General features: G+C 35.9%; 2 protein-coding genes across 3 annotated transcripts in view; both read right to left on the bottom strand.

The window, feature by feature from the left end:
- Nucleotides 1–6,534, bottom strand: part of LOC121410166 (muskelin-like) — a 41,919-nt gene extending 35,385 nt beyond the window's left edge. The window contains exon 1 of one of the 2 annotated variants that reach the window (XM_041602069.1): nucleotides 6,393–6,534. In XM_041602069.1, coding sequence (XP_041458003.1) covers nucleotides 6,393–6,502 — 110 coding nt within the window. In that variant the 5' untranslated portion in view covers nucleotides 6,503–6,534. The remainder of the gene's footprint in view (nucleotides 1–6,392) is intronic. The other variant, XM_041602068.1, reaches the window with a different exon arrangement.
- A 4,397-nt stretch (nucleotides 6,535–10,931) lies between these two features.
- On the bottom strand, nucleotides 10,932–25,705 carry LOC121410163 (rabenosyn-5-like). The gene is made up of 9 exons (XM_041602066.1): nucleotides 25,613–25,705; nucleotides 21,200–21,313; nucleotides 20,511–20,702; nucleotides 19,884–20,030; nucleotides 18,870–19,031; nucleotides 18,074–18,261; nucleotides 17,336–17,406; nucleotides 16,574–16,660; nucleotides 10,932–14,155 (listed from the first exon to the last, which is right to left on the bottom strand). The coding sequence occupies exons 2-9, from the start codon at nucleotides 21,306–21,308 to the stop codon at nucleotides 13,492–13,494; spliced, it is 1,620 nt and encodes a 539-aa protein (XP_041458000.1). The 5' UTR covers nucleotides 21,309–21,313; nucleotides 25,613–25,705; the 3' UTR covers nucleotides 10,932–13,491.
- Between the last annotated feature and the right edge of the window lie 4 nt (nucleotides 25,706–25,709).

Below are 25,709 nucleotides of genomic sequence, written 5' to 3'. Positions count from 1 at the left end.
TCTTTTACTTATATTATCAAGCAGAATATATGATGGTGGGCCCCAAGTCTGCGCACCTAACAATTTAAGTTAAGATTGAACATTAATTTATTCTTATTTCACAAAATCTTTTGATTACTAATGATCCTTATATTATAAAGAGTAAGTGTACCAAATTTCTCTTTAAAAAAATGAAAGAAAATATAAGAATTCTTGAAAAAACCTTCGGGCAGTCATTTTCAGATTGAAAAAATGGTACCCCATGTCTGCGCACTCATTCACTTTGCACACGATTCAGGGACTTTGATGACAAAGGCTGCATTTTGAGGCCGTCACATCAAATGCCCTGACAGTAGAGGTGCACGGCCAATATGGCAGACTCTCTCCAATAGGGAGACAATCTCCCACATTGGAGACTTGCTTTGCAAAAGGACAAAAGAAACAACACCAACAAAAGCATGATTTTTTCCACCCAAAATTTTGACTCACTGAGGTCAGAAGCCCATTTGTTTTGTGTGTGATTGACAACAAAAATCCTTATCAAAACAAAAGTAGACGGTGAATTTTTAAAGTAGGATGGGGGGTCAGGTGTCTGGACACTTTATTTTTTTGAAGCCTTCTTTTTTGTCTGTGGATTACATTAAAAATAGGAATTCATTACTTGTAATAATTATCTATTTTGTTCTTCATAATATTTCCTAACATTTTGTACTAAAAATTGATAAAACTTCGCTTGTAAATTTTTCCAAATGACATTCTAAAATTGATCGTCCGGACACACAACCCGTCCAGATACACAACAACTGGGTAAACATGTAGACGGTGAAAAGGGGTAATTTTTCATGAGGAATCTGCTTATCTCATTTTTATTTGCCGCCAAGGTAATCCTTTTGCAGCAAATGTAAACAAAGGAAATTGGACTCCAAAACTGGAGACCGTCTCTGAAATTGGATACCCAAAGTCTTTACAAAAGTCTCTGATATTGGAGATGATCTCCCACATTGATTGGAGACAGTCTCCAATATTGGCCGTGCGCCTCTACTGCCTGAATTCATTATTTTTCCACCATTTTGAGTCAGATTTTTTTATGAATACCTGCTTATGTATTGCATGTGTAAAGTTCGTGCTCGTTGCGTATCTTCTTTTACTAGAATCGCGCAGATATGCGGGTGTGCAGACTTGGGAGACCACGCAGACATGGCCATGGCACGTACGTGAACCACCTATAGGCTATGTATCAACTCAGCGGAGCCCGCCATTATAAAAGCCCTCTCGCGGTAGGTCGCCTAGCAATCTTTTTAGCGACGCATGTGAGCACCGTCTTGCTCACTCTCCAAAATGTATGCGATATTAAAATCCTAAAAACTAATGGAATCGTTAAAATTTAGTAGGGCTATGAATACTTATCATTTACATTGACTATCAGTGTATCAACCTATATCAGATTTACAAGCAAGTGTGGATAAGATTTCGAATTACCAGTAATTTTGATGAGTGATACAATATGCCAAAATTTATGAAAATATAGCGTAAATTTCATATAGCATTTCAAAATCGTTATTTTCAATATCTTCACAATTTTTCATTGTTTTAAAAAACATCTTATTACTTTAATTATAATTTTCCCGAACTGATAACGTTGGTAGGCTATTTTCTCCATCGCTTAAAAAGGAAATGTTGGGCTTTCGAAATCAGGTTAATTTTTGTTATATTTCTAAAAGAAAATCGTTAGATTCGAGCTACTATACCGTTGTTCTCCCGAAGAAGGGTTATCATCTCATAATGTTGTGTAAATGATACATAACAATACAACTTACGAGTGTAGCAATCCATGTTGGATAACAGTTTTCAGTATGAGTTTCGTAATGAAGAGAAAAATTAGGTTCATTCTTAGCATGCTAGCCGCAGAATAATAAATTTTAGCGTGTGCAGACAGGGCTGATCGCCCTGACTGTCCGTTCGGATTATCCAGTCCGATACCGCGTCGGGTTGTATATTCCACGTACCTTTTCCCCTTGCGATGACCACTGTACAGTTTTAGTGTTTAATTTTGATACTCAATCTGTGAAATTAATAGTTTACCGATATCTAAAAAAACATTGGAATATACCTGACACATAAATTATTTCATTTTCGGTAATTATTATTTCTTTCCTGAATTACAAAGTCAAACTGCCTATATAGTGTCAAGAATGTGTAACATTGACTGTATAGTTAAAATTTACAACATTATCAAGGTTTGGGAAATATCTTGTCATCAGTATCTCACGGTATATGTTAAACAGAAAATATAGAAAAAGTGTATATTTTGTAAATTCCACGGCCACCTTTTACAATCATGCGACATATAAAACCGACCTGCATGGCCGCCGGGGGGCGCGTTTCCGTTTTACACCCTGGCGAAGGCATTTTACGGAAAAGTAGCCAAAAAGCGACTAGTGAAGAGTCTACACACATCGCTGGTTGCATGCAGCGTGCGACACAGGCGAGTCCACCACCGCATGCAATTTGCACGTACAGTTACTGATCAGAGCACAGATTTCCTCGGCACTTCATGTACAGAGAGAGCGGCAGTCAGGAGTGAAATCCGAACATGCTTTTGCAGTCGCGTTGTTTATGATAGTTTTTTTCTAAAAATAAATTATTAACTAAATGAATAGAGTGACAGACAAAATCAAAATAAACAGATACTTATAATGGCAAGACAAATTGAAGTTTGATGGATTGATACACTTAGAAGCTGCCGAAAGATAGATATAGAAGACTGATAATTAGATAGAGACAAGATAGACAGATAGATAGATAGAAATAGAGAGAGAGAGAGAGGTGGATAGATAGATAGAGGGAGAGATGGATGGATAGATAGAGAGGGGGAGAGACAGAGAAGTTGATATATAGAGGGAGAGGGGGATCAGAGAGAGAAAGAGAGAGAGGATAGATAGATAGATAGATAGAGAGAGAGAGATGTTGTAGATAGAAATATGGACGGACAAAGAGAGAAAAGACAGACAGATGCTAGAGAGGGAGAGAATTTGAGAGACAGATAGATAGATGTTAGATAGAAAGATAAAGAATGAGAGACAGAGAAGATAGACAAATTAACAGATAGATAGATACATAGATATATAGATAGAGATCGAGAAATAGAGAAAGACAGACAGATGGATAGATAGAGATATGAGAGATAGATAGATGTTAGATAAAGAGGGAGAGAGACAAATAATATTAACAAATTAACAGATAGATAAGTTAAAAAAGGATAGATAAATAGATAGAGAGAATAGAAAGACAGACAGATGGATGGATAGATAGAGAGAGATAGAGAATTTGAGATAGATAGATGTTAGATAAAGAATGAGAGAGACAGAGAAGATTATTAGATAGATAGATACTGCAGTTACATAGATAGATAGAGATAGAATTTGAGAGATAGATATATAGACAGATAGAGAGAAAGACAGACATCAGCAAATCGGCAAGGCAAATGATCAAGGCAAACATTCGTATTGAACCTGGAAAGTATAAGCTCAGCTACATTTGCAAGTACGGTATGTTCTGCGGATAACTTCGGTGCGGACTTTGGATCGCGCGCCCAGCTGATAATGTAAACAAACGTAGACGTAGACTCTTCACTAGTCGCTTTTTGGCTACTTTTCAGGAAAATGCCTTCGCCAGGGAGTAAAACGGAAACCCGCCGCCGGGGGGGGGAGGTACTCAAATTATTTTAAAATCAAAGTAATAGCAATTTTATAGATCTGGGCAATTCCACAGGTTGGGACAAATCTGTAACGTGAGTAACCGACACATTCCAAAGATTTGCCAGGAGCATAATAGAATTTCCCAAGTTTTGTTTTTATACAAAGGATAGTCAGACTGTGTACTTTGTTGTGATACGGAGATGTTTAGTTCCTATCAATAATAATGGAGTTACAGCTCCAAGTATGAGTCAAGGTGTCTCCAAATGTAACGTGAGTAACCGTGGAATAGCCCATCTGCAATATTCCTATCCATGCTCTCGTGATAATGACTTAAAATCATGGTGAGTTGCAATGGGGAGGGGTCGATGAGGGATACTGAAAAGGGCCAAAATGAGATGTGCAGGCCGGTAGAAATAAGAGGGGCAAATATTAATAGGTTAGTTTTATTGGAGGAGAACTTGACCATAACAGATGGGAAGGAATAATATGAGACGGTTGAAATTTAGATTGGGAGAGCTGATCTTTGAGATATAAAATGTCACAAACACAAAAACAAAAAAAAAGAGAGAACAGGGAGATAGGAGGAAAAGAGAAGCCCTTGCAATAAAATATATCAAACAGGCACTTGTCTGGGGCGAAAGAGAGTGATGATAACTTATGCCCCCCCCCCCCCCCTCCCTCCACTCCCTAGTCAATCTTGGTAGCAGAGACACCGAGAAGATGATTGATGAAAAAGGGGCTAATGGGACCCACAGAAAAAAAATCAGTAATCTTGAACAGGACAGCTTGAAAACCTATGGTAGGATCCTCATATTGTCTAGAATTATAATTATGATAGAAGGTAAAATTCCACGATAAACAACAGGAATTAATATTAGAAAATAAGGTTATTTGAAAGAGAGTGGGAAAAGGACCCCCCCCCCCCCCTTTCTCCCGATCCGCTTGAGACAGGCTGAACCCGGCTCCCGGCCCTTCCTCTTCTTCTGTATATACCATCTCTTTAAGGCGACCGTGGAATTTACAAAAAATACAGTTCTATATTGTCTGTTTAACATACAGTGAGATACTGATGACATTCGGCAAACTTATATTTTCCAAATCTTGACAATTTCTATCATGATTCTTGACCCATAAGATTGACGTTTTGTAATTCATGCAGGAAAGATTATTAAGATCATTAATATGTGTCAGGTTTATTCCGGGCATTTTTCGATATCGGTATTTCACGGATTGAGTATCAAAATGAAGCACTATATAACTCAACAGAGGTCACTGCAAGGGGACAAGGTACGTGGAATATACCACCCGACACCAGTATGGGACTAGATAATCCCGCGGGACACACCAGGGGATCAGCCATGTCTGCGCGCGCTAAAAATTATCATTCTGCGGCTCGCGTGCTAAGAATGAACTTGATTTTTCTCTTCATTACGAAACTCATCCTTAAAAATGTTATCTAACATGGATTACTACACTCCTAAAATACATTGTAATGTATCATTTACACAACATTATGAGATGATAACCCTCCTTCGGGCAATCAGTTGGTATAGTAGTTCGAATCTAACAATTTTCTTTTAGAAATATAACAAAGGTTAACCTGATTTTGAAGGCCTCCCATTTCCTCATAAAGCCGAGAAACAGTAATCTATCAACGTTATCAGTTCGGGAAAATTATACTAAATGTAATAAGATGTTTTTTAAAACAATGAAAAATTATGAAAATATTTAAATTAAGGATTTTGAAATGCTATACAAAATTTACACTATATTCTCATAAATTTTGGCACTTTGTATCACTCATTAAAAAGGCTGGTAATTCGTAATATAACCGTCACTTGCTGGTAAATTCGGTACGAGTTTGTACACCGATAGTCAATGTAAATGATAAACATTCACAGCCTTACTAAATTTTAACGATTCTATTGGTTTTTAGGATTTTAATATCGCAGACATTATGGAGAGTGAGCAGAACGATGCTTACAGGCGTTGCTAACGGGGTTGCTAGGCGCGAAAATCCGATTTAGCTCCGCCCACTTTTTACACTGAGTTGGAGGGATTCACGTATACCCAGTTGTTGTGTATCCGGACGGGTTGTGTGTCCGGACGATCAATTTTAGAATGTCATTTGAAAAAAATTACAAGCGAAGTTTCATCAATTATTAGTACAAAATGTTAGGAAATATTATAAAGAACAAAAAAGAAAATTATTACAAGTAATGAATTCATATTTTTAGTGTAATCCACAGACAAAAAAGAAGGCTTCAAAAAGATAAAGTGTCCGGACACCCGACCCCCCATCCTACGTGATGGGGGAACTGACCATATGATGCATATCCATTCAGTGATAATTTCTACAACGATGAAATGCTATAACCTATATTTTCTGTTTTTTTTAGAGCGAATATTTGACGAAAGGGTTCGGTTAGGTGTAGCATAGTGTAGTGGAGTGGAGCCTACACGAACATCACTTGAGGTACATCTAACTTACAAGTAGAATTTCGATCTAACGACGTTACAGATTGTTTTGAAGAGTGCCAACGGCAACACTCACAGAACTAACCAACAAGGATAACAACGTATGGGACACATAGATCTAGTTAGATTTCAAATCGAACAAAGTCGTCACGATCACTTCCAACAAAATAACAAACTCATGTAATTATTACAAAAACAACAAATAAGCTTCCACCCACCCCCACAAATTATACTCACTCTGGAGAATAATTTGCTGTACAGCTCGAATAACTTTTGATGGTGTAAGGGAGTTTGTAGGGCGTGTTCCTCTGCTCCTCGAAGCAAGATGCGCAGGCGATTTCCGCCATCTTGTTTTTCCCGCTAATAAACTTTAAACATGCCATTTGATTGGTTAGCGAATCAAATACGGTTTGGAGTTTGAGAAGAAAGACGACAGAATATACACTTGTGAAGTTGTGAATACATGGATTTTATGCCGAAGATTCAGAATTAAAATTCAATCAAGCTATTTTTTCATTCAACTAATTATAGTATGGGGGTGTTGCAAGGTAATATTTGCAATCAATCGCAAATATTCTGTTGCAATTTACAATTGATTGATCACATTTAACTATATCAAATCAGATTACATTCCTTGTTTCACAGAGCAGATTAGCAATCAATCGCAAATTTACAATTAATTGCACGGTAAGTGCAGGGCATATATGCTTGATTTCGGGAATGAAAATAGACTTGCAATTGATCGCAAGTTTCTTGCAATGCCCCGTAAGTCATTTTGTTGCATCAATAAGTGAATATTTTTAGACTTTGTTATATATATATATATATATATATATTAACTTCCTCTTTAAATCTCCTTCACCTAGCTTGCTTCAATTGTTTATAAAAAAAAAAGGTTTACAACCTCCCCCCCCCATGTCATCTGAGAATTCCAAATCCCCATTACCATTCAACTCCTAAACACTGACCATCATAAGACCGTCAGTGACATCAGCTTCAAAGGAATACTGTGACTGTCAATTTTCTAAGAAGTACGAGTCATACTTCTTATATAGTCTTTAACTTTTGTTCCCTCATACAAAAACTTGTTCTTTCTTAGCTGACATCACTGAGGGCTGGTATTGGACAGTCAGGGCTATAATGGGGGTTTGGAATTTTTTTATTGGGGAGTTAATTTGTAAACAAAAGGTGAATGATGACCAAAAGGATTGATATAGGCCTAACATTCAAATTGCCCCGGCCTACTGAAAGGACTGTAATTTATGTTTCGAAAGCATAAAACACATTATGAACCATAAGTAACAATTTTGCAGGGGGGTGGGGGGGCCGGGGCACACATGCATGACCAAATTATTTCCAAACACCCCTTATATATAAACAAGTGTGCAAAACTAACCCCCTAAACATGTTTTTCGCAGGCTTCAGTTCATTGTACATTTTTGGCCCAGCCTAAACAATTGAAGTTGTCGCCAGAATATGACCCTTAACAATTAAGGTTTGTATAATCAGGAAGAACCTGAACACTTTCAAAACGAGGAGGCAAAAGCCCCAGGGGAAAACATACCTTAAACACGTTTGGGCTATAAAAAAAGCTTTGGAAAAAAAACAACACTCTACATAAGGTCAACCCCGTTATTTCTTTCACCACTTTTTTCTTCAAAATCAGTGTTTTTTATAGTACCCATATCGAGTGCATGCGCAGCCCACGTCCAAATCAAATTAAAAAGCACCCCTTTAACACGTTTTTGGGGTCACGCATGTGTAAAGCAATGTATGTGTTTGCGCCATGATCCTTTTTTTAATCTAATTTGGAATAGGGAATAAAAAATAGTTCATGAGTAAATAGCCACTTGTTCAACATGCACATCTACTTTGACAACTTTTTATTCATTCAGTTTGTTCTAGCTATATTGCAAAGGATATAGTTGTCTACTACCAGTCCCGGCAACCAGTGTCCAATCTTTATTCTGTTTAAAGTATGTGCCATTTAGCTATCTCCCATTTTGCATATATAGCAAATGCTACCCCTTTTGTTTTAAATTCACTTGGTCTATAACAACTTACTAGTATTCCGATGAACTACTTTGATGAATCAAATTTCCTTTGACAAAAGGAAGGGAAATCAAAAATCAAAATAATATATGGAAATTAGACCATCTGGCATTACAGACTACATGTAAGTGATAATTATCTCAAGTAAATCTTAAACCAAGTGATAGCTGATGACACATGAAACAGATAAATAGCACTGTGCGTAGAGATGGTGTTTTCAATAACATAATTATGTACAGGTGCAGGTGGTTTATTCATGCAGGAAGGTTATAAGTTGCCATGGTTGCAAGTTAAAGTGTGTAGATATCAGTACTGATATGCTATATTATACCAAATTAAGACCAAGTTAAGACAAAAATGGGATTAGCAATGATACAATTTAGACCACATCTGCTGGTAGCCTGGGTTTTAGTGCTTACAAACCAAGGGGTACTTCAGGCTGAAAATATTTATAACCAAATAAACCTAGTAAAAGTTACAGAGCTGAAATGCTGAAAATTCCATCAAAATCAGATAACACAAGTTTATATTTTGTTAAAAAAGTTATATGCACATCATGACTATTCATTACATGTAGGTGGGCTGATGATGTCACATCCCCACTATCCTTTTTCTTATGTAATTGTATAAGAAAGTTATGACATTTTAAAGTTTTGCTCAATTTCACAAAAAGATCTATTCACATACTGGTCGGTATGCAAATGAGGAGACTGATAACGTCATCCACTCACTATTTTGTATTTTATTATATGAAATATTCTAATTTTCTCCTCATTGTCAAGTCATTAATTCCTCTCTGAACATGTATACTATATGGTTCAGTCAAGTGGGTCCTTATTGTCAAATCTGTAAAAAATGGAAACTTGCATAATTCAAACAATAAAAAACAAAAGAAATAGTGAGTGATGGACATCATCGACTGACTCACCTAATTGTGCATATCACAGTTTTGTGAAAAATAAGCAATACTTTGAAATTCCATAACTTTCTTAATTTACATCCGATTTTGATGAAATTTTCAGCATTATGCTTGTTTGATTTTTTTCTATTGATTCAAATGAACATTTTTCTGGGGTGGACTTGACCTTTAAGTTCAATGACCTTCTCTCATTGAACTATTGCACACTGTGACATCTTGAATTAAGCTATAAGAAAGAAAATCAAATAAAATTGAAACATACTGTTTTGGGTCATGGTTTTAATGCCGATCCACTGTTTTTTTTATCATGGAACTTTACCATATGTATTCACTATTGCAAGATACTTCATGAGTTGGCATCAAATCCCTCAATAGCCTGAAACATGGTTACAAAGAGTATACACATCAGGCAATACTTGACAGAACCAATTATTGAATTATAACCTTTTGGAGGGTGCTGTATTCACATGGATTTTTGTGATTTTAAGTCTGAAAAATAAACACTAAGCACCTTATCCACCCCTCCCCAAGAAATTTTGAAAACATACATTGTTTTACTGAAAATCATTTTGCATAATTCACCAATATTGTGCACCAAAAGCTTTAAATTCACTTTAGAAAACACAAATATGCTGACAAGTTCAGTCACTTCACTCCCTCATTTTCGAGTTTCTTCAAAAAATTTTAGACATCTTGCCCCTCCCCCCCAAAAAAAAAAAAAATTTGTTGTTGCCTACAACCTTGCTTCAAACTCATTCATACACAAATAGGTTCTGCCTAAAATCTTTTACATTACATCAAGACTGAGTTGATTTAGAACTATGTCATAAAGAATGAGAATTTGGCAGATGTGTCCTCCATATCTGTTTATATCACAAACATAGATGACAATGTTAATCATGATCCAAATGATAAATACATAATCTCTGTTAATGGGTGGGGGTATACAGGTTTTTTTTATTTGGTTCATGAAGTATTATATTCTGTACCTGAAATGTACCTCAAAATACATAGGCCTGTATTCTGAAGTCAGGTTTGACTTAGACTTAGGTTTAAAGTTGTAGTTTAAGTATGGGGAGCCAAAAGTATCCAAAATTTTTATTAAGTTGTACGTTTCTTATGTTTACTGTGCTCTTTCCTGATTCATCGATGGTGAAGACAATAATCTATATATACCTCCTAGACAATCATAAATGATTTGAGAGCCAAATGAGCAAAATTTGATGTCTCTACTGTTAGTGATTTATGTGACAATTGGCTGTCCATACTTAAACCACAACTTTAAACCTGAGTTTAAGTTAAACCCAACTTCAGAATACGAGCCATAATGTGGATCTTATTGCAACCTTTGCTGATGTGGTTTACGGTACACCATGTGGAGTGTTATAGAAACAGTGGATGGAAGAAGAGAAGAAGTGGATAGGCGAGAAAGTGGAGATTTGAGAGTAGAGTATTCTTTCTTGAAAATAGTCCTGAAAAGGACTGTAAACCAGAAGGAATGTTGAGTGAGAACAGCTTGAGTAGTAGAGCTGATGAGGAGATGCTGGCTTGAGTCGGCGAGTAGAGATGATGAGTAGTAGAGAGACTCGACGTTTCGGACAGGTTGACTGTCCGTCTTCAGGTTGAGAAAGAATACTCTACTCTCAAATCTCCACTTTCTCGCCTATCCACTTCTTCTCTTCTTCCATCCACTGTTTCTATAACACTCCACATGGTGTACCGTAAACCACATCAGCAATTGTACATGCCACCATGCAAACCTTCAAACAACATCTTATTGCAACCTGTATTATTTGTATTATTCATGGGGAAGGGGGGGGGGGTGAATTGCCTTAAGTATGACTATTCTCTTTCAATCTATTGCAATGAAATTAAGTACTACTGACAGTATATCGCCACACTCAACTTTACTACAAAACATCACATTCAACAGAACTCTCAAGGTTAACATTTACAAAACTGCTCCACTTATAACGAAATTATTCTCATTTAAAATTATCTACATAGAAATACAATGACACACATTACAATCTAATCATGATTATTATAATAATAAAGATACCGGTAATATATAGGATTTGTTTAGCGCACACATCCACCTTGTTGGGTGCTCAAGGCACTCCTATATTACCCCAGTTAAGCTAGTCTACCGATTCTGGTGCTCACGGCTTTATGAGGAATTACTTCCTGCCAGTACCAATTTACCTCACCTGGGTTGAGCACAGCAGAAGTGGGTAAATTTCTTGCTGAAGAAAAACATGCCATGGCTGGAACTGGACCCACATCCCTGATTTAAAGAGGAGAGTATAACCACTAGACCACAACTAGATTTTGAAAGCATCTGATTGGGAAGTGCAGAAGCTAGCATTAGGATTTATCCCATGATTGTTTAAAAACTTTTGAGTGCACCATAAAAACAACATAACAAATAATTTTTCTATTTTATATTGTAAATTCAAGTTAAGATAAAACATAAAAAAGGTTATCTTAAGGCAGCTGATAACCTTTATAATAATAGGTATAACCACACACAATTACAAATGTAAAATGAAAAAAGGGGATTGCTTTGCATGATATGCGATGAAGAAAGACGACAATATCTGTTCATGCAGTACATTCCTTTAATCATGATATAAAATATAGATATCACATGATCCTTTGCTATAAAACTGAAATATAAGAAGATTATGCTAATTTTAAATCCCACAGTAAGTATGCATGAAAGATTATGAAATATTATACCTTTATCGTGTACTGATTTAACCCTTTTGTGTGTATTTACTTTAATCAGTTTTTTATGTGAAACAATATAAAAGCATTTGTAATTCAGCCTTTGGCTGCAAGAAATGCTTTGAGTTATCAGCAAAGACCACTATTATTATTCATTGTAACATGTTCAGCTATATGTAAGTACATAAAAACCATATGACAACAAAAATACAAATCATACTGTTTGAATATTCTTTCAAGGCACATTTCAAATCCCAATTTACTCACAACTAAATGGAGAATAGCTCAATATTCCCAATTGTGGGAAGATCATTCATGTAAAATGGATTCCAATTTCACACAGATTAATAACATTGTCAATGTCTTTACCTATGCTTTGTTTCTGGCTATGTACATTACAAGTGACAGTAATCATAATCTGGAACATAAAAATTTCAACAAACAGGAATATGCAAATACAAAAACAATGGAAGATAAATCACAGCTTCTTACTTACTGGCAGCACAACAATATTTTCATTTGGCAGATATAAGGAGGCTAAAGCAGAATTAAATCAAATAAAATGAAAAATCATTGCCTTCACTGGCAACACCATGGGTGATTTCAAATTTGGTATTGGTGTTGGTTTTGAGAGCGTGAAAAAGGCTGCCGATCCAAGCTCTAACAGAGCATGGTTCAGCAGGATATCGATCGCATTATCCATGACATCATGACATCATGCCTCTCTTGATCATCTTAACATCACCTTAAAAATCTCTATGATGAAACTGAAATCAGAGAGAAATTGCAGTAAAATAATATCATACAGAATGCAAAGTCTTAAATCACATCAATAATCCAAAACTTAGTGTTATTGCTCATTAAAATCATTTTAATTTTTGGCTTCATAATGTGATTTATGACTTTGCATCTGTACGATAAGATTTTACTGCAACTTCTCTCTGATTTTAAGACTTAAATGTATAAAACTCTGACAATTTGTACTCATCTAGCTAATTTGTAAGCTTAAGATCACCAACACCAACACTGAACTTGAAGTCACAATTTCCCAGAATCCTACAGGTTGGCGCTGGTAAATGGGGGAAATTACATGCAGATTTTTCAACACTAGCTGTAATGCTCAATTCAGCAAACAACATTCAACACCAGCACTCAATATGAACTGCCGGAAATACGTCTTATTTATTGAGGTCAATCCCAACACCAACCTATGACCTATCTCTTGTCAATGGTGTTGCCACAACACCAATACTAGATTTCAATACAATACTTGAAATCTCCCAAGGTAAGTTTAACTATACATACACCTGGGTTACTGTATGCAACATTCACAAATAGTTGATTATCACTGATGCATCTGAAAATTTGTTATATACTCCAGAACAATGGAGAATTTATTATATAAAAGCAACTCTCTGATTATAAATAATCTAAAGTTAATCTAGGTAAATATCATTAACGCTGATACAAGGCAAACAGACATGAAATGCAAGTCATAGGGCATTCATGGGAGGACTTGATTTTGAACCAGTAATTGCCTTGTTCAGGAGAAAACTTCTTACTTAAGTACAAACATATTGCACCTACTGTTCATGGTCCAACACAGGTTATAGATTGGTAATGTAATAAGGTGTATCATAAACCCTGATAACCTCCCACTCCCCCTCTTTTGGATTGTTCCTGTCTGTATGCTAACTGAAGATCTTTAAGGTTTGCCTCTAACATGTTCACTTCATCCCATCGACCAGCTTCTTGAGCTTGATTTAGGTAACTACTGATAATGTTCATTTGTTGGATCAAAGGATCATCAGACAAAGCCTGGACAGTATCCTGACTAACTGCACTTGGTTTCCAACCTGATGGTGGATTATTCAATTTCCCTTCACTTCCACTGGATGTCAGCCCTACCATCATTCCAGCACCAACCTCGTGTGCCTGCTCTTTTAATTTGTTCAGCAGACCCCAGCTGGACTTTCGTTCATGACCTCTCTTAGGGCTGTCAAAGAGTTTTGATTCTGCTTGTTGTTGCGCCCTCTGTTGAGCTGACCTCTCTAACGCAAGAGCTTCTTCTTGCATCCTCTTGGCTCTTGCTTGGCGTTCTTCCTCAAGTCTCTTAGCAATGGCTGCTTTGCGTTCTGCTCTGAGCTTGATAACTTCTTCTTCAGATGGTAAAGGTTGAAGCCCCAGCATGTGGTCTTGCAGAAAGCGAACAACCTCAGTACGGATGTTTCTCCTGAGTTTCATCTGAGCAGAAGACAATGTCTTTTCTGTCCCTGAACCAAGAGAGTATATCTTCTTGCTGGTATTAAAATGTTGAAAGATACAAATAATCTTAAGTTTTTTCCCAACAAAAGTAAAATACAAACAAATTCATTAAAAACTTGAATACTTGAAAAGTACACCTTCTATTACTGTTTATCATAAATATAGAATACACTTTATGAAACATAGATAGATGTGTATGGGTTACTAGATGGATTGACATGACTTTATGCCAAGTGTTTAGTGAATATTTAATTTCTTTGATAACCCATATTTGTGCTGCCAAGCTCACATGTACTAAGGATTGAGTCATCATGACACTTTGAATGAGATTCCAGTATACGAATGATGCCAGCCATTATTTTGGCTACCCTAAAAACAATTTTTACAGAAAAGTCTTATCAACCCATCACTGAGAAAAAGGCCTAAGAAACTACTAGAAGAGTAGATGTGAGATAATGAGATTCTCTTTTCACTATTGCCAAATGCTTACAGAAAACTTTGAAAAGATGTCTTTTGAAATCAACTGAAATAAAAATACAAAAGTTTGACCCGTTTAAATCCATATGCAACTCTTTACCAAAACCAAGGTGACATAACAATGACTTTTCTATTGATGAAAGCCATATACAAACAAGTGGAACGCCTCTGGCAGTCTCGCCTGCATTACGCGATTCAATATAGCAGCAGTGCTGACTTTGAAAACAGCTATAGAATAATTATTCACAAAAGAAAACACTCATATATGATAATTAAATACTATGCCCATTGACTCAACACAACCTTGACCATGATCATGTGACCTAAGACATGTGCAAATAAAACTTGATTACCCTTTTAATATGTCTTTGTTTCATGAACTACATGTGTAGATCCATAAACTTTCCACATGTAATTATAAACTTATGCCAATTCAACAAATACCCCCAACATGGCCAAAGTTCATTGACCTTACATGACCTTTGATCTCGGTCATGTGACCTGAAAGGCGCACAGGATATTCAGGGATACATGGTTACTCTTATGTCAAAGTTCCATGAACTAGATCCATACACTTTAAAGTTATGATGACAATTCCACAAATACCCCCAAAATGGTCAAAGTTTGTTGACCCTAAGTGACCTTTGACCTTAGTCATGTGACCTAAAACTCAAGCAAGAGATTTAGTGATACACTATTACCATTATGTCTAAGTTTCATGAACTAAACCCCTTAAAAAAAGTTCTGCAACTCAAGTTTGAGTGCTAATAAATTTCTTAGTGTGACATCATCATATGTAAAAGTGGTATCATTGGAAAGTATGATTATTCCTCTTTACGATCATGTTTCATTTGTAATGCTAGTGTTATCATGAAATACACAGACATGATAAATATGCAGTAATGTAAAAAATGAAATATTGCAAAATTCGTTGCCATGTCACGTCTGAGTTGTGCAACTCAAACTGCAAGTTTGAGTGCTAATAATTTCTTAATGTGCCATCATCATGTGTAAAAGTGATATCTTTAGAAAGCATGATTATTCTTCTTTACAATAATGTGTCATTTGTAATGCTAGTGTTATCATGAAATACACAGACATGATAATACGCAGCAATGTTAGAAATGAAATGTTGCAAAATGCGTCGTTTCCAATAGCGAATTCCCAATTGTTTCGAGGATGGACCGAGTGCATTCACTGTCACCTGCATGGTGGAAATTCTATAGAAATATAGACTCTTGTTAGAAATCAATGCATTTTTAACATTTCACTTCTGACTTCTCAATGTTCAGGGGGATTGCATATTCAATGATTACATAATCACATCAAATGGCATGTCATTGTAAAGAGGAATAATTCAGCTTTCCAATGATACCAGTTTCATCTTTTATACTTCATTAACCAAAAAGATATCATCCCCCAAAACTGAGTCGCAAAACTTTTATTGAGGGGTTTAGATCCATAAATTTTCCAAGTTATGCAACATTTTAAAAACTTATTCTTGGTTAAGATTTCAATATTGATTCCCCCAACATGGTCAAAGTTTGTTGACCCTAAGTGACCTTTGACTTTGGTCATGTGACCTGAAACTCGGGCAGGATGTTCAGTAATACTTGATTAAACTTATGTCCAAGTTTCATGAACTAGGTCCATATACTTTCTAAGTTCTGATGACATTTCAAAAACTTAACCTTGGTTAAGATTTCAATGTTGACGATGCAGCCATCACCGCCGCCATCAGAAAAGCGGCGCCTATAGTCTCGCTCTTCTATGCAGGCAAGACAAAAAGGAGCTGTAATTGTGTCTTACTATAAATTTTCTAAATTGTGTACATTAATTTAGTCTTTCTGCATATATAAAAAGAATTTGCACCACAAAAAACTTATTGCTGATACTTCAATTTAATAGACAATAAACTAGTGACCCCCTCAAAATGATACTTCATACAAAATCCTTTGATTGGGGTTTTACTTACCTTAACAGATCTAGAGCATCAAAATATTTCAGAAGCACTGTTCTTTCTCTTTCTGCTCTATCATAAGTAAATTCCTCTTCACCATTTCTAAAATGATAGGAAATAAGATGTGATAACTTTTAAGACTAAATAAAAAAGTTAATACTTGCCATATACCATTAAAACTCAAATCATTAAGATGACTGTTTTGATAAGGAATGTAATCAATCATCCATCATTTAAAATATTCTCTGCACTTTTTTTCAGTCAAACCAACCAAAACCAAAAATTGTTTTAAAAGAAAACTGAGAAAACTCTGAGAAGCACATCTAGGTTAACATTTTTCAGACATCAAATCTAAAGGAAATAATATTTCTAAATTCTTTATCTTTTCTATGTTTTTATTACTAAGAAAGTGTAATCGCTACACCTTTGTGGATATCAAATTGGTCACATAGTTGTACTAGTAACATAGGGTAGGGTCAACTGCTCTTTTTTCACCAATACACAAAATGACTCATATGTCTTTTTTCAGATGTTTTACCCAGAATTATATATTTTCTCTAAAAAAAAATGCTATCCAAACAGATTTTAAGGAGCAACCCATAAATACACAAAGATAGAGAGTAGTCTTTACTGACTGCGTGATATAGTTTTTTTAAGATTTTCTTTTTTTTGTCTGCTTTCTTACTAACTTTCACCATTCTGTTATCACTTTCTTTTATTTCGGACAAATCATTTTATCACCTTCAATCTATATTCGGATGAAGAAAGAATACTTACAAAATGGATATAGCAATTTTCTCATAAATTGGAAGTTGTTTTAAAATCTGCTCTCTGACTTCAACCATTTTCTGTATAAAAATTAGAAAATTGAAAAAAAATATGTAACTCTGATACCTTCAAGAATCATTTATTTTTATTGAATTTTATTTATATTTGGAAAATAAATGATAAAATATCAAGAATTCATTCTTCAGTCTTCTCTCTAACATTACTTATGACATTTGACATCACTTTTCTTTAAAATCAGTGTATATCACTTCTAATCCTGAGATGAAAATCAAACCCTTTTCTTTTTGTCATAATAATTATGCATGAGTGAGATTGAGATAGTGGCTTTTTTCTCCATACTTGTAACTCAAATGACCAATCAATGTATTCAAGTTGTTAATGCTTAGGCAGTGCAAGTTACTGGAGAGGAAAATGAAATGCTATCTTATTGGAAAAGCAAACTTTTTATTGTCATTATTTATTTGGCAAATAGAGCACCAACTAAATGGAATTCTATATTTATAGAGTAAGGCCAATTTTTCTATAAGGCAGATTTTTATATTACAGCACAAAAGACAAAAAAAAATTAAAAAGAGGTAGAATCCAAAGTCAATAATATGAGCATTGAGGCCAATCGACGGGGCATCGAAGGCCATGGCAATGGATAGCATTATAAAAATGATTGAAAGATTGTTATGATGTACACGTTCTAGTTACCATCTTATAATTGGTGAGAAGGATCTTTACCTGGTATAACTGTACAATAACTGGTTTGGAATTTCTTTCTCTGACCATCTTCAACCTCTTCTCCATAATGATTGTACAATGTTCACAAACTCTGAGTGTGACTACATCACCCTTCTTACTTGGTGATGATTCAACATCAGCTTGTTTAGAAGATGTGCTTCCTTTGGTTTCAGCTTCTAGCACTTGCTCTGTATACAAACATGTAACCATATCAATGGCTATAGGTCACTGGCTATCTCTTCATTAGGATTGTTCGTTTATTATTTTATGTTTAATTTCAATCACTCAATCCACAAATTCAATTAGTTCCTACTAATACACTATGCCTCAGAATGCCGTATATTTACCTAAATATTTTCATTTCCATATGTCACAATGACAATTCCATTCATAAAGAGTGTGTTTTAGGGCAAGAATATTCCTAAGGTATGGTGATAACAATGACTTTTATCTCTTGTGATGTTGCTTTTGAGTATTTGACAGAGCAACTGAATAAATTGAATTTGAATGGTTTAGGAGAAATGTGAAGCTTTTAAGAGTAGTTGAAGAGTTGATGGGAAGGGACATGTCAATATCTTTTATATCAAGCTAATCTGATGATTATTGGCATGATAATGTTACTGAAGTCATTTGCTATAGGAAGATATTTGGCTAGGGCTAAACATGCAATTGTGATTTAGATATGAATCAATGATAAACCCAACTTAAAACAGTGAAACACCTTCAGATCATGGCATTATAGATTTTCGTATCTTACAGACGTATATAAAAACCTAAACACAAACATATTGCTCACCACAGAAAGGGATACCAACAAAGTTGGAGCACTTGTTGCACATAATGCTACCACACAGACGACAATGATGACGCCTTACAGCTAAAGAGAACTTATCACCACAAGATGGGCAGAACCTTACATCAGAGTCTTCTGCCCAAGGCACAATGGTCTTTTCATATACTGTGAAGAAAACAAAAAATAATGTTTTGTTTGAATTGATAATTATCACAAAATCAATACATTAAAGTTGCTTTTATTACCTATTTAGGGGTTTGTATCTATGATTTGGGGATAATGTTTGTGTACACTAATAGTGCTTTATTTTGTACTTCATACTAATTTTTTTAGCAGGATCTCTTTCACTTGTGAATATGTTATCTCACTGTTTAACATTTCAGATTTCCAGAAGAGCTTTCTTGTTTTTTTCCACAGTCCCCCCCCCCCATTTCTTTCACAAACACACACTCACCCTACACTTCTAAACCTTATACTGTAATTTCCTTTAACTTCCACAATGTAAAAATAGAAAAGTTTGAACCAAGTCATAAACTTCTAGAGATCTCCAGTCAGGAGATCTATTTTTTTTTAATATCACCTTTATTCAAAACAAAGGGAAGTTACAGACAATGAAAATAAGTCCAGGTTACTCGTTTTTTTAGGACGAAGTACAGGACTAATAAAAAAATTACAGATATACAATATATAACATATCACAATCAAATTTACATAAAACGATTATACATGGTGATTGCAGAAAAAAATTGAAATAGATCAAGCACACTCCCTTACAACTGAAATGAAAAGAGGATAGGATGAGTGAACTTTATGAAGAGAAATAAGAGATGGAAAAAGTGCAACGAGTGAAAAAGAAGGGGGGAAACAGGATAAAAGGGGAAGGCAGAGAAGGAGAATGAAGAAAAAGGAATGAAAAGAAGTAAGGGAGTGCAATACAAAGTTTTGTGAATGGGATATTGAATTATATTTAGAATACATTGAACAAATATAAACAAAATGGTTACTTTTATGTTCTACCTTTTCTTTTGGCTTGATCACTCCAAGATGGTCCATATCTGATAAGCTTCTCAAGTCTGATGACAAGCTTGTTGATTTCAACAACTGTTCTATCTATCCTATCACTGCGTATCCTCCTCAGAGACTCAAAATGACTTCTAGATGCTCCTGATAGATACAAAATTATTACAATTTATCAACAAGTGTGGTAAAAGGAATAATGAACAAATAGACTAAAAATAAATATATCAGTATGTAATAAACCATTTTGTCAGGGAAAACCACATAAATAACACCTAGCCAACACATTCAATACGCAGGTAACTTTGCTCAAATCAAATCTTTCGGAATACGGAAATATGATACTGATGATGATGTTGATGACAATGATGATGATAAGCATAATGACGATGAAGATGATGATGAAGATGACAATGATGACGACAATGATGATGAAAATGATCATGATGATTGATAGTGATGATGATGATGATAGTGCACTGGTGTTGATGATGATGATGATGCTTGATAGTGTTGTTGATGATGTGGATAAAGTCAAAGTAGATGATATTTTGGGTGATGGTCAATGCTGCAGTTCAAGCTATTGTAAAAATTATATCCAACTGTGTAATAATGAAAAAAAAATACCTAGCTCTGGATTATCCCAAGTAAAAGGGTCCGAGCCAAGCAGTTGCTGTTTCTTGGGAGATCCTTCTCCTTGCTCATTTCTGGAGACATCATTGAACTGTTCCTCTGATCTGCTGGTGATGAGATTCTTAGCTTTCCCAAAGAATCCTTTCAACTTACTTAGTACAACCTTATCTTCACTACCATGAGCAGCTACACACACAAAAAAATCAAAATAATTGATCATTATAGTTCAAACAACAAAATAATCTCCAAACAAGTTTATGAATAATCATACAAGTCAAAAGAAGGGATTTTTCTCTCAAAAGATTATTTGGTAAATTATAGTAATGGATGGTCTTGGCAAAAAAGATATCAATGTATTGATCATGATATTTTGAGATGTATTTTCTTTCGTCTTCATGACTTGTATAAAGGAATATTCAAAATTATTTGTAAAATACTTAAGATTTACAGGACAAGTAACAGTCTATCAGAAACAACTATATTTTCCTTTCATCAAATGCAATTTTCAATGTCAGTTTGAAAAAAAGTACAATATGCATATAAAAATATACACATAATTTATATTACTACAACTGTCCTTTTTTCTTTTTTTTCCTTCATTTGTAACCTTGAGGTCCAAGATGGGTTTCATGAAGTCTTTGAATTATATTATTAAAAGGTGAAATTATTTTCATCAAACATACTTTCCACATGAGATTGGAGTTGATAAACAGAATCAAAGTTTTGAAGGCACATTGGACACAGGAATCCCTCATAAATTGGGCTATCATCAGTTGCTGCCATGCCTGCCATCTTAACTGTAAAGCAAGAATAAAGAACACAATTCCTTTAAGCAAGATGCATATATCTTTGTTCATTTATTTCAACTTTAAAAGAAAAAATACTGGATAGATATGTAAAATGCAGTAGACCCTGAACCTGTAGGCTTGAGCTTTCCCTATCCCTGTCAAAAAGAATAACTAGAATTGGGGGCTAGCTATGAAGAAAAAGAGCAACAATGAGCTAGCAACACCCAAAAATCTATCTTAGTATAGTACTCCTTTACAGACCTTCATAAACAAACACTTTACATGCCTTGTATTCCAAGTGCTTGCTGCTTAGACCAAGAGGCTTTTTTTTTAGAAATTGCAATCTTATTACCAATAGTGATGCCACCATCTTGGCTTTTATCACAGAAAATTATTCAAAATAATTTATTTCTTTAAGGAAGTAACCATGCAGGGTCTAGGCTTGGCAAAGATTAGACTGAGAAATCTGCTGTTTCACAGAGTAGAGTTTTGTTACATTTTCTGATTGTTCTCAGTTCTCCTCCTACACAAACAGAAAGCTCTCATAGGACTCGTAATGTTGGCGGTTTTCTTGATTGGCTTCGTGTAAGTTATAGGCCTAGATCTATCATCTAGATCTAGGGCCTGGCCCTAGGTGTAAATTTGCATTTTTTTTCTTTTTTACACAACAATTTGACTAACAAACAAGGTTAATCCCCAGACCCAGGGGGGGCCAGTCAAATGTATTGCTGTACACATGCATGACCATATTATTTCCAAACACCCCCTAAACATGGGCCTAAACAAGTTTTTTCTCTGTGTGCAAAATAACCCCCTAAACAAGTTTTTTGTGGGTTTTATTTACACACTTTGGCCCTTAAAAAAATTGTCGCCAGAATATGCTAGGGGAAAAAAAGTACCCTAAACAAGTTTGGCAAGGCTTTAAAAAAAAGCTTTTGAAAAAAAATTCTACCCTAAATTGACAATTGACCAGTGTTCCAAAACCACCCTTTCTTGAAAATCAGTGTTTTTTTATACTTAACAAGTGCACGGGCAATCCGCAACCAAAACTGAAAACCGCCCCTTTAAACACATTTTTTTGTCACGCATGTGTACAGCAATATAGATGTAGTCTATTCTACTGCCCCCCCCCCCCCCCGGGGGATTAACCTAGTAGAATAGAGTCTAGGCCTAGATAAGACCAAAAGCTTCGGTCTCTGTTTTACTGGTTGTTCTGCTGAACTTTGTTGGCTCCACCCACCAATTACAGAGACCGAAGTTCTAACTCGATCTGTACAGGGACTCAATGGTCACACGTATTAAGTTTGGATAAACCAAGGAGGTGGGAGTTGCGCGACAGCCAAAGTAGAACTAAGTCACTGTTTTTTTTACCTTTTAAGTTTATTTTTCCCCGTTTGCATTTCAGGCCAAAACAGAGTGATCTTTATTTTGATCCAGTTCTTTGTATATATATTTTTATGAAATAAAGACAAAAATCGATGAGCCCTGTTGGAGGGATTTTACATTGCTAACCCCCTAATGGCGGCTGCACGATCCCGGGCCGTCTGTGTAAGGGGAGATATTTTTAAGAAATAAAAATGTTCAAAAACTCCTCGAAACAGACGGCTGCCAGCTGTCTAGGTCTAGATCATGTAGATCTAAACATGACTAAATCTAAATGTGGCCTGCCCTAAAAATGCTAACATTAGGGCCCAGACTTATATTTCAAAAATCTACTAAATTCTAGACCTAAATATTGACTTGGACTTGGTCTTATGGTTACTGCAGATTAATGGCTGGACGAAGCTAGGGCGCAGGAACTGAACTAGACAGCTGGCAGCCGACTGTTTCGAGGAGTTAAAACATTTTATTTTTTCAAATTTCTCTTCGTACACAGACGGCTCGCTATCGCACAGCCACCATTAGGGGGTTAACAATGCAAAATCCCCTCGACAGAGCTCATCGAATTTTGTCTTTATTTCATAAAAATATATTTAATCAAGGCAAACGCCAAGCGTTGTCTCGCCTGCATATAGCAGTCATGAAGAGACTGCATGTCAAAACTATAGGCCATGTCATTAGTGGAACAAACAGATAAGGTCATGCCATTAGTGGAACAAACAGATGCAAAAAAGCATCCGAACATACAGTACCAGTCAGATATCTTTAATACCTGTTTCGAAGCTATAGAAAGTCATTGTGTGTACAACACAGCACAGTGCAAGTCATGGAAAGTTTATTGACCTTTGACCTTATTCAAATTTGACTCATATTGGAACTTGACCTGTGCCTTCAGGAGATGGACCTCTGGTATGAATTTGGTGATCCCACCTCGAAGCTATAGAAAGTTATTGGGTGTACAACACAATTGTTAACGACGACGACGCCGACGCCGGAAATAGTGATACTTATGTCTCGCTCCGCTACGCAGGCGAGACAAAAACTGTACCAAAATAAGTATTAATATTATTCTGTTTTAGCCTGAAATGCACCAAAACAGGCAAAAATAAACTTAAAAGGGGAAAAAACAGTGACTTACTTCAGCTGTCGCGCAACTTCACTTCCCTGTTTTTATCCGAACTTAATACATTGAAACATAAATATGGCCATTGAGTCCCCTGTACAGATCGAGCTAGAACTTCGGTCTCTGTATTTGGTGAGTGGACATGAAAAAAATTAATCATAACTCCATTTTCTCAGCAACTGAATGCTCCAGTCTTCATTCATGGTCTAAGTATGTATGATGCATAATTTACCTGTGCTATTGTATTAATTATGTACCGGTATTAAATTCCCAATTAATTTTGTCATAATTTTTCTTTTTGAAATTTGTGCTATTTGTGACTAAGCCTAGGATCTGTCTCGTCTGCTCTTTTAACCGATACTCATAGTATCGATTCGATATCAAGGTATTCTAGTTAGGAAGCCTTTCGAGAAACAGGTTTAGTAAGATTGGAACTAACTCCGTGGTTATTATTATGACTAACTTGTCCAGGTGTTGAGAAACGGGTCCGTAGTTCCGCGGCGATGCCGCTGGGCCAACAATCCCCCGTGCGACTCGGTCGACATGCTGGCAATACTACTGCCCTTTTTACACAGGATTTTCTTAACCCCGGACTATCGCTAACCCCGTACTATCCTTAACCCCGTACTATTTTTTTTCCTTTTCACACATGCCAAATTGTTATTGCTAACCCCGGATAAGGAATGCTTGCTTTTTACACACGAAACTCGCTAACCCCGGACTAGTAGTTTTTGTCGATCATTCGTAGTACAAGTGCTTCACTCGTACACTTTTTACACACGGTACAATTTCCTTAACCCCGTACTATAGGTGGGGCCAAATAGTACGGGGTTAAGCTTAGCCCACTTTCGTTTTACACATGCGATCTTAACCCCGTACTATTTCTCTTAGCACCGCAATTGGTGGGATAACCCTGCTTTTTTGCAGGGCCAAATAATCCCGTACTATAGGTGGGGTTAGCCCACTTTGCAAAAACGCTGTGTAAAACGAAAGTGGGCTAAGCTTAACCCTGTACTATATAGGTGGGGCTAAATTGCCATTTAGCCCCACCAATAGTACGGGGTTAAGGTAATTTTAGCCTGTCTAAAAAGGGTATATGATGGGGGGACCTAAAGCTACGCACTTTGTTTTCAAACAATAAAAACTGTCCCAATTTTAATATCTCAACAAATTATATTTCACTAATTTGTGGCAAACATTCTAAAGATCATTAGCCAAGTAGAAAATATCACAAAACTCACTAATACGAAAATCCCGTCGTGTTTTTCGAACACCTCTTGATTTCGCCGCCCGATGTAGAAGGGGTCCTAAAGCTACGCACTCGATTTATCATGCAAAAAAATAGTATTTCCTGTGCCTCAATTTCTAAAATATATTCAAATTATTATAGTATAAAATAAAATTAAAGCGAATATAACTCCAAACTTCCTAACAGTTGTTGGTTTTCTCTGCATTTAGAGATTTACTGCAGCCTCTGTAGAAAAAAATTAATAGGAATTGTTCATCACTCTGCAGTCACAGTTCCACACACAGAGTGCGCATTTGCCATTGAAAACTGCATGCGCAATGAGTGGTGCGTAGCTTTAGGACCCGCGCAGCTTTAGGACCCCCTACCATACGTAGGCCCTACCGGTACCGTAGGCCTAGGCATGGCACCGGCACTGGCATATTCGAGTCTTCGACGTCTTCGATACATCATCATTAAGTCATTGAGGATCATGATGACTCTTCATGCATTTAAACCCCACAGTACGAATCACTGACAATCGATACAAACAAAAACACTGAATTCGAGATCTGCTTACCTTGTAACAAAGATATTTCAACTCAAACAAATCAAAATGCGGTTCATCACTAGCTCCTAAAGTTTTTCTCTCATCTCAACCGCGCAATGTTGTGCGC

This window comes from Lytechinus variegatus, chromosome 3 (genome assembly GCF_018143015.1).
Source record: "Lytechinus variegatus isolate NC3 chromosome 3, Lvar_3.0, whole genome shotgun sequence".
NCBI lineage: Eukaryota > Metazoa > Echinodermata > Echinoidea > Temnopleuroida > Toxopneustidae > Lytechinus > Lytechinus variegatus.
This window is presented reverse-complemented; position numbering and strand designations above follow the sequence as displayed.

Bases quoted from the DNA above. Each gene is read 5' to 3' on its own strand.
- LOC121410163 (XM_041602066.1), bottom strand. From the start codon at position 21,308: ATGGCAGGCATGGCAGCAACTGATGATAGCCCAATTTATGAGGGATTC. The intron at 20,703-21,199 runs GTATGTTTGATG...TTGTGTGTGTAG, and splicing joins ACTCCAATCTCATGTGGAAA to CTGCTCATGGTAGTGAAGAT. The intron at 20,031-20,510 runs GTATTTTTTTTT...TGTATCTATCAG, and splicing joins TTGGGATAATCCAGAGCTAG to GAGCATCTAGAAGTCATTTT.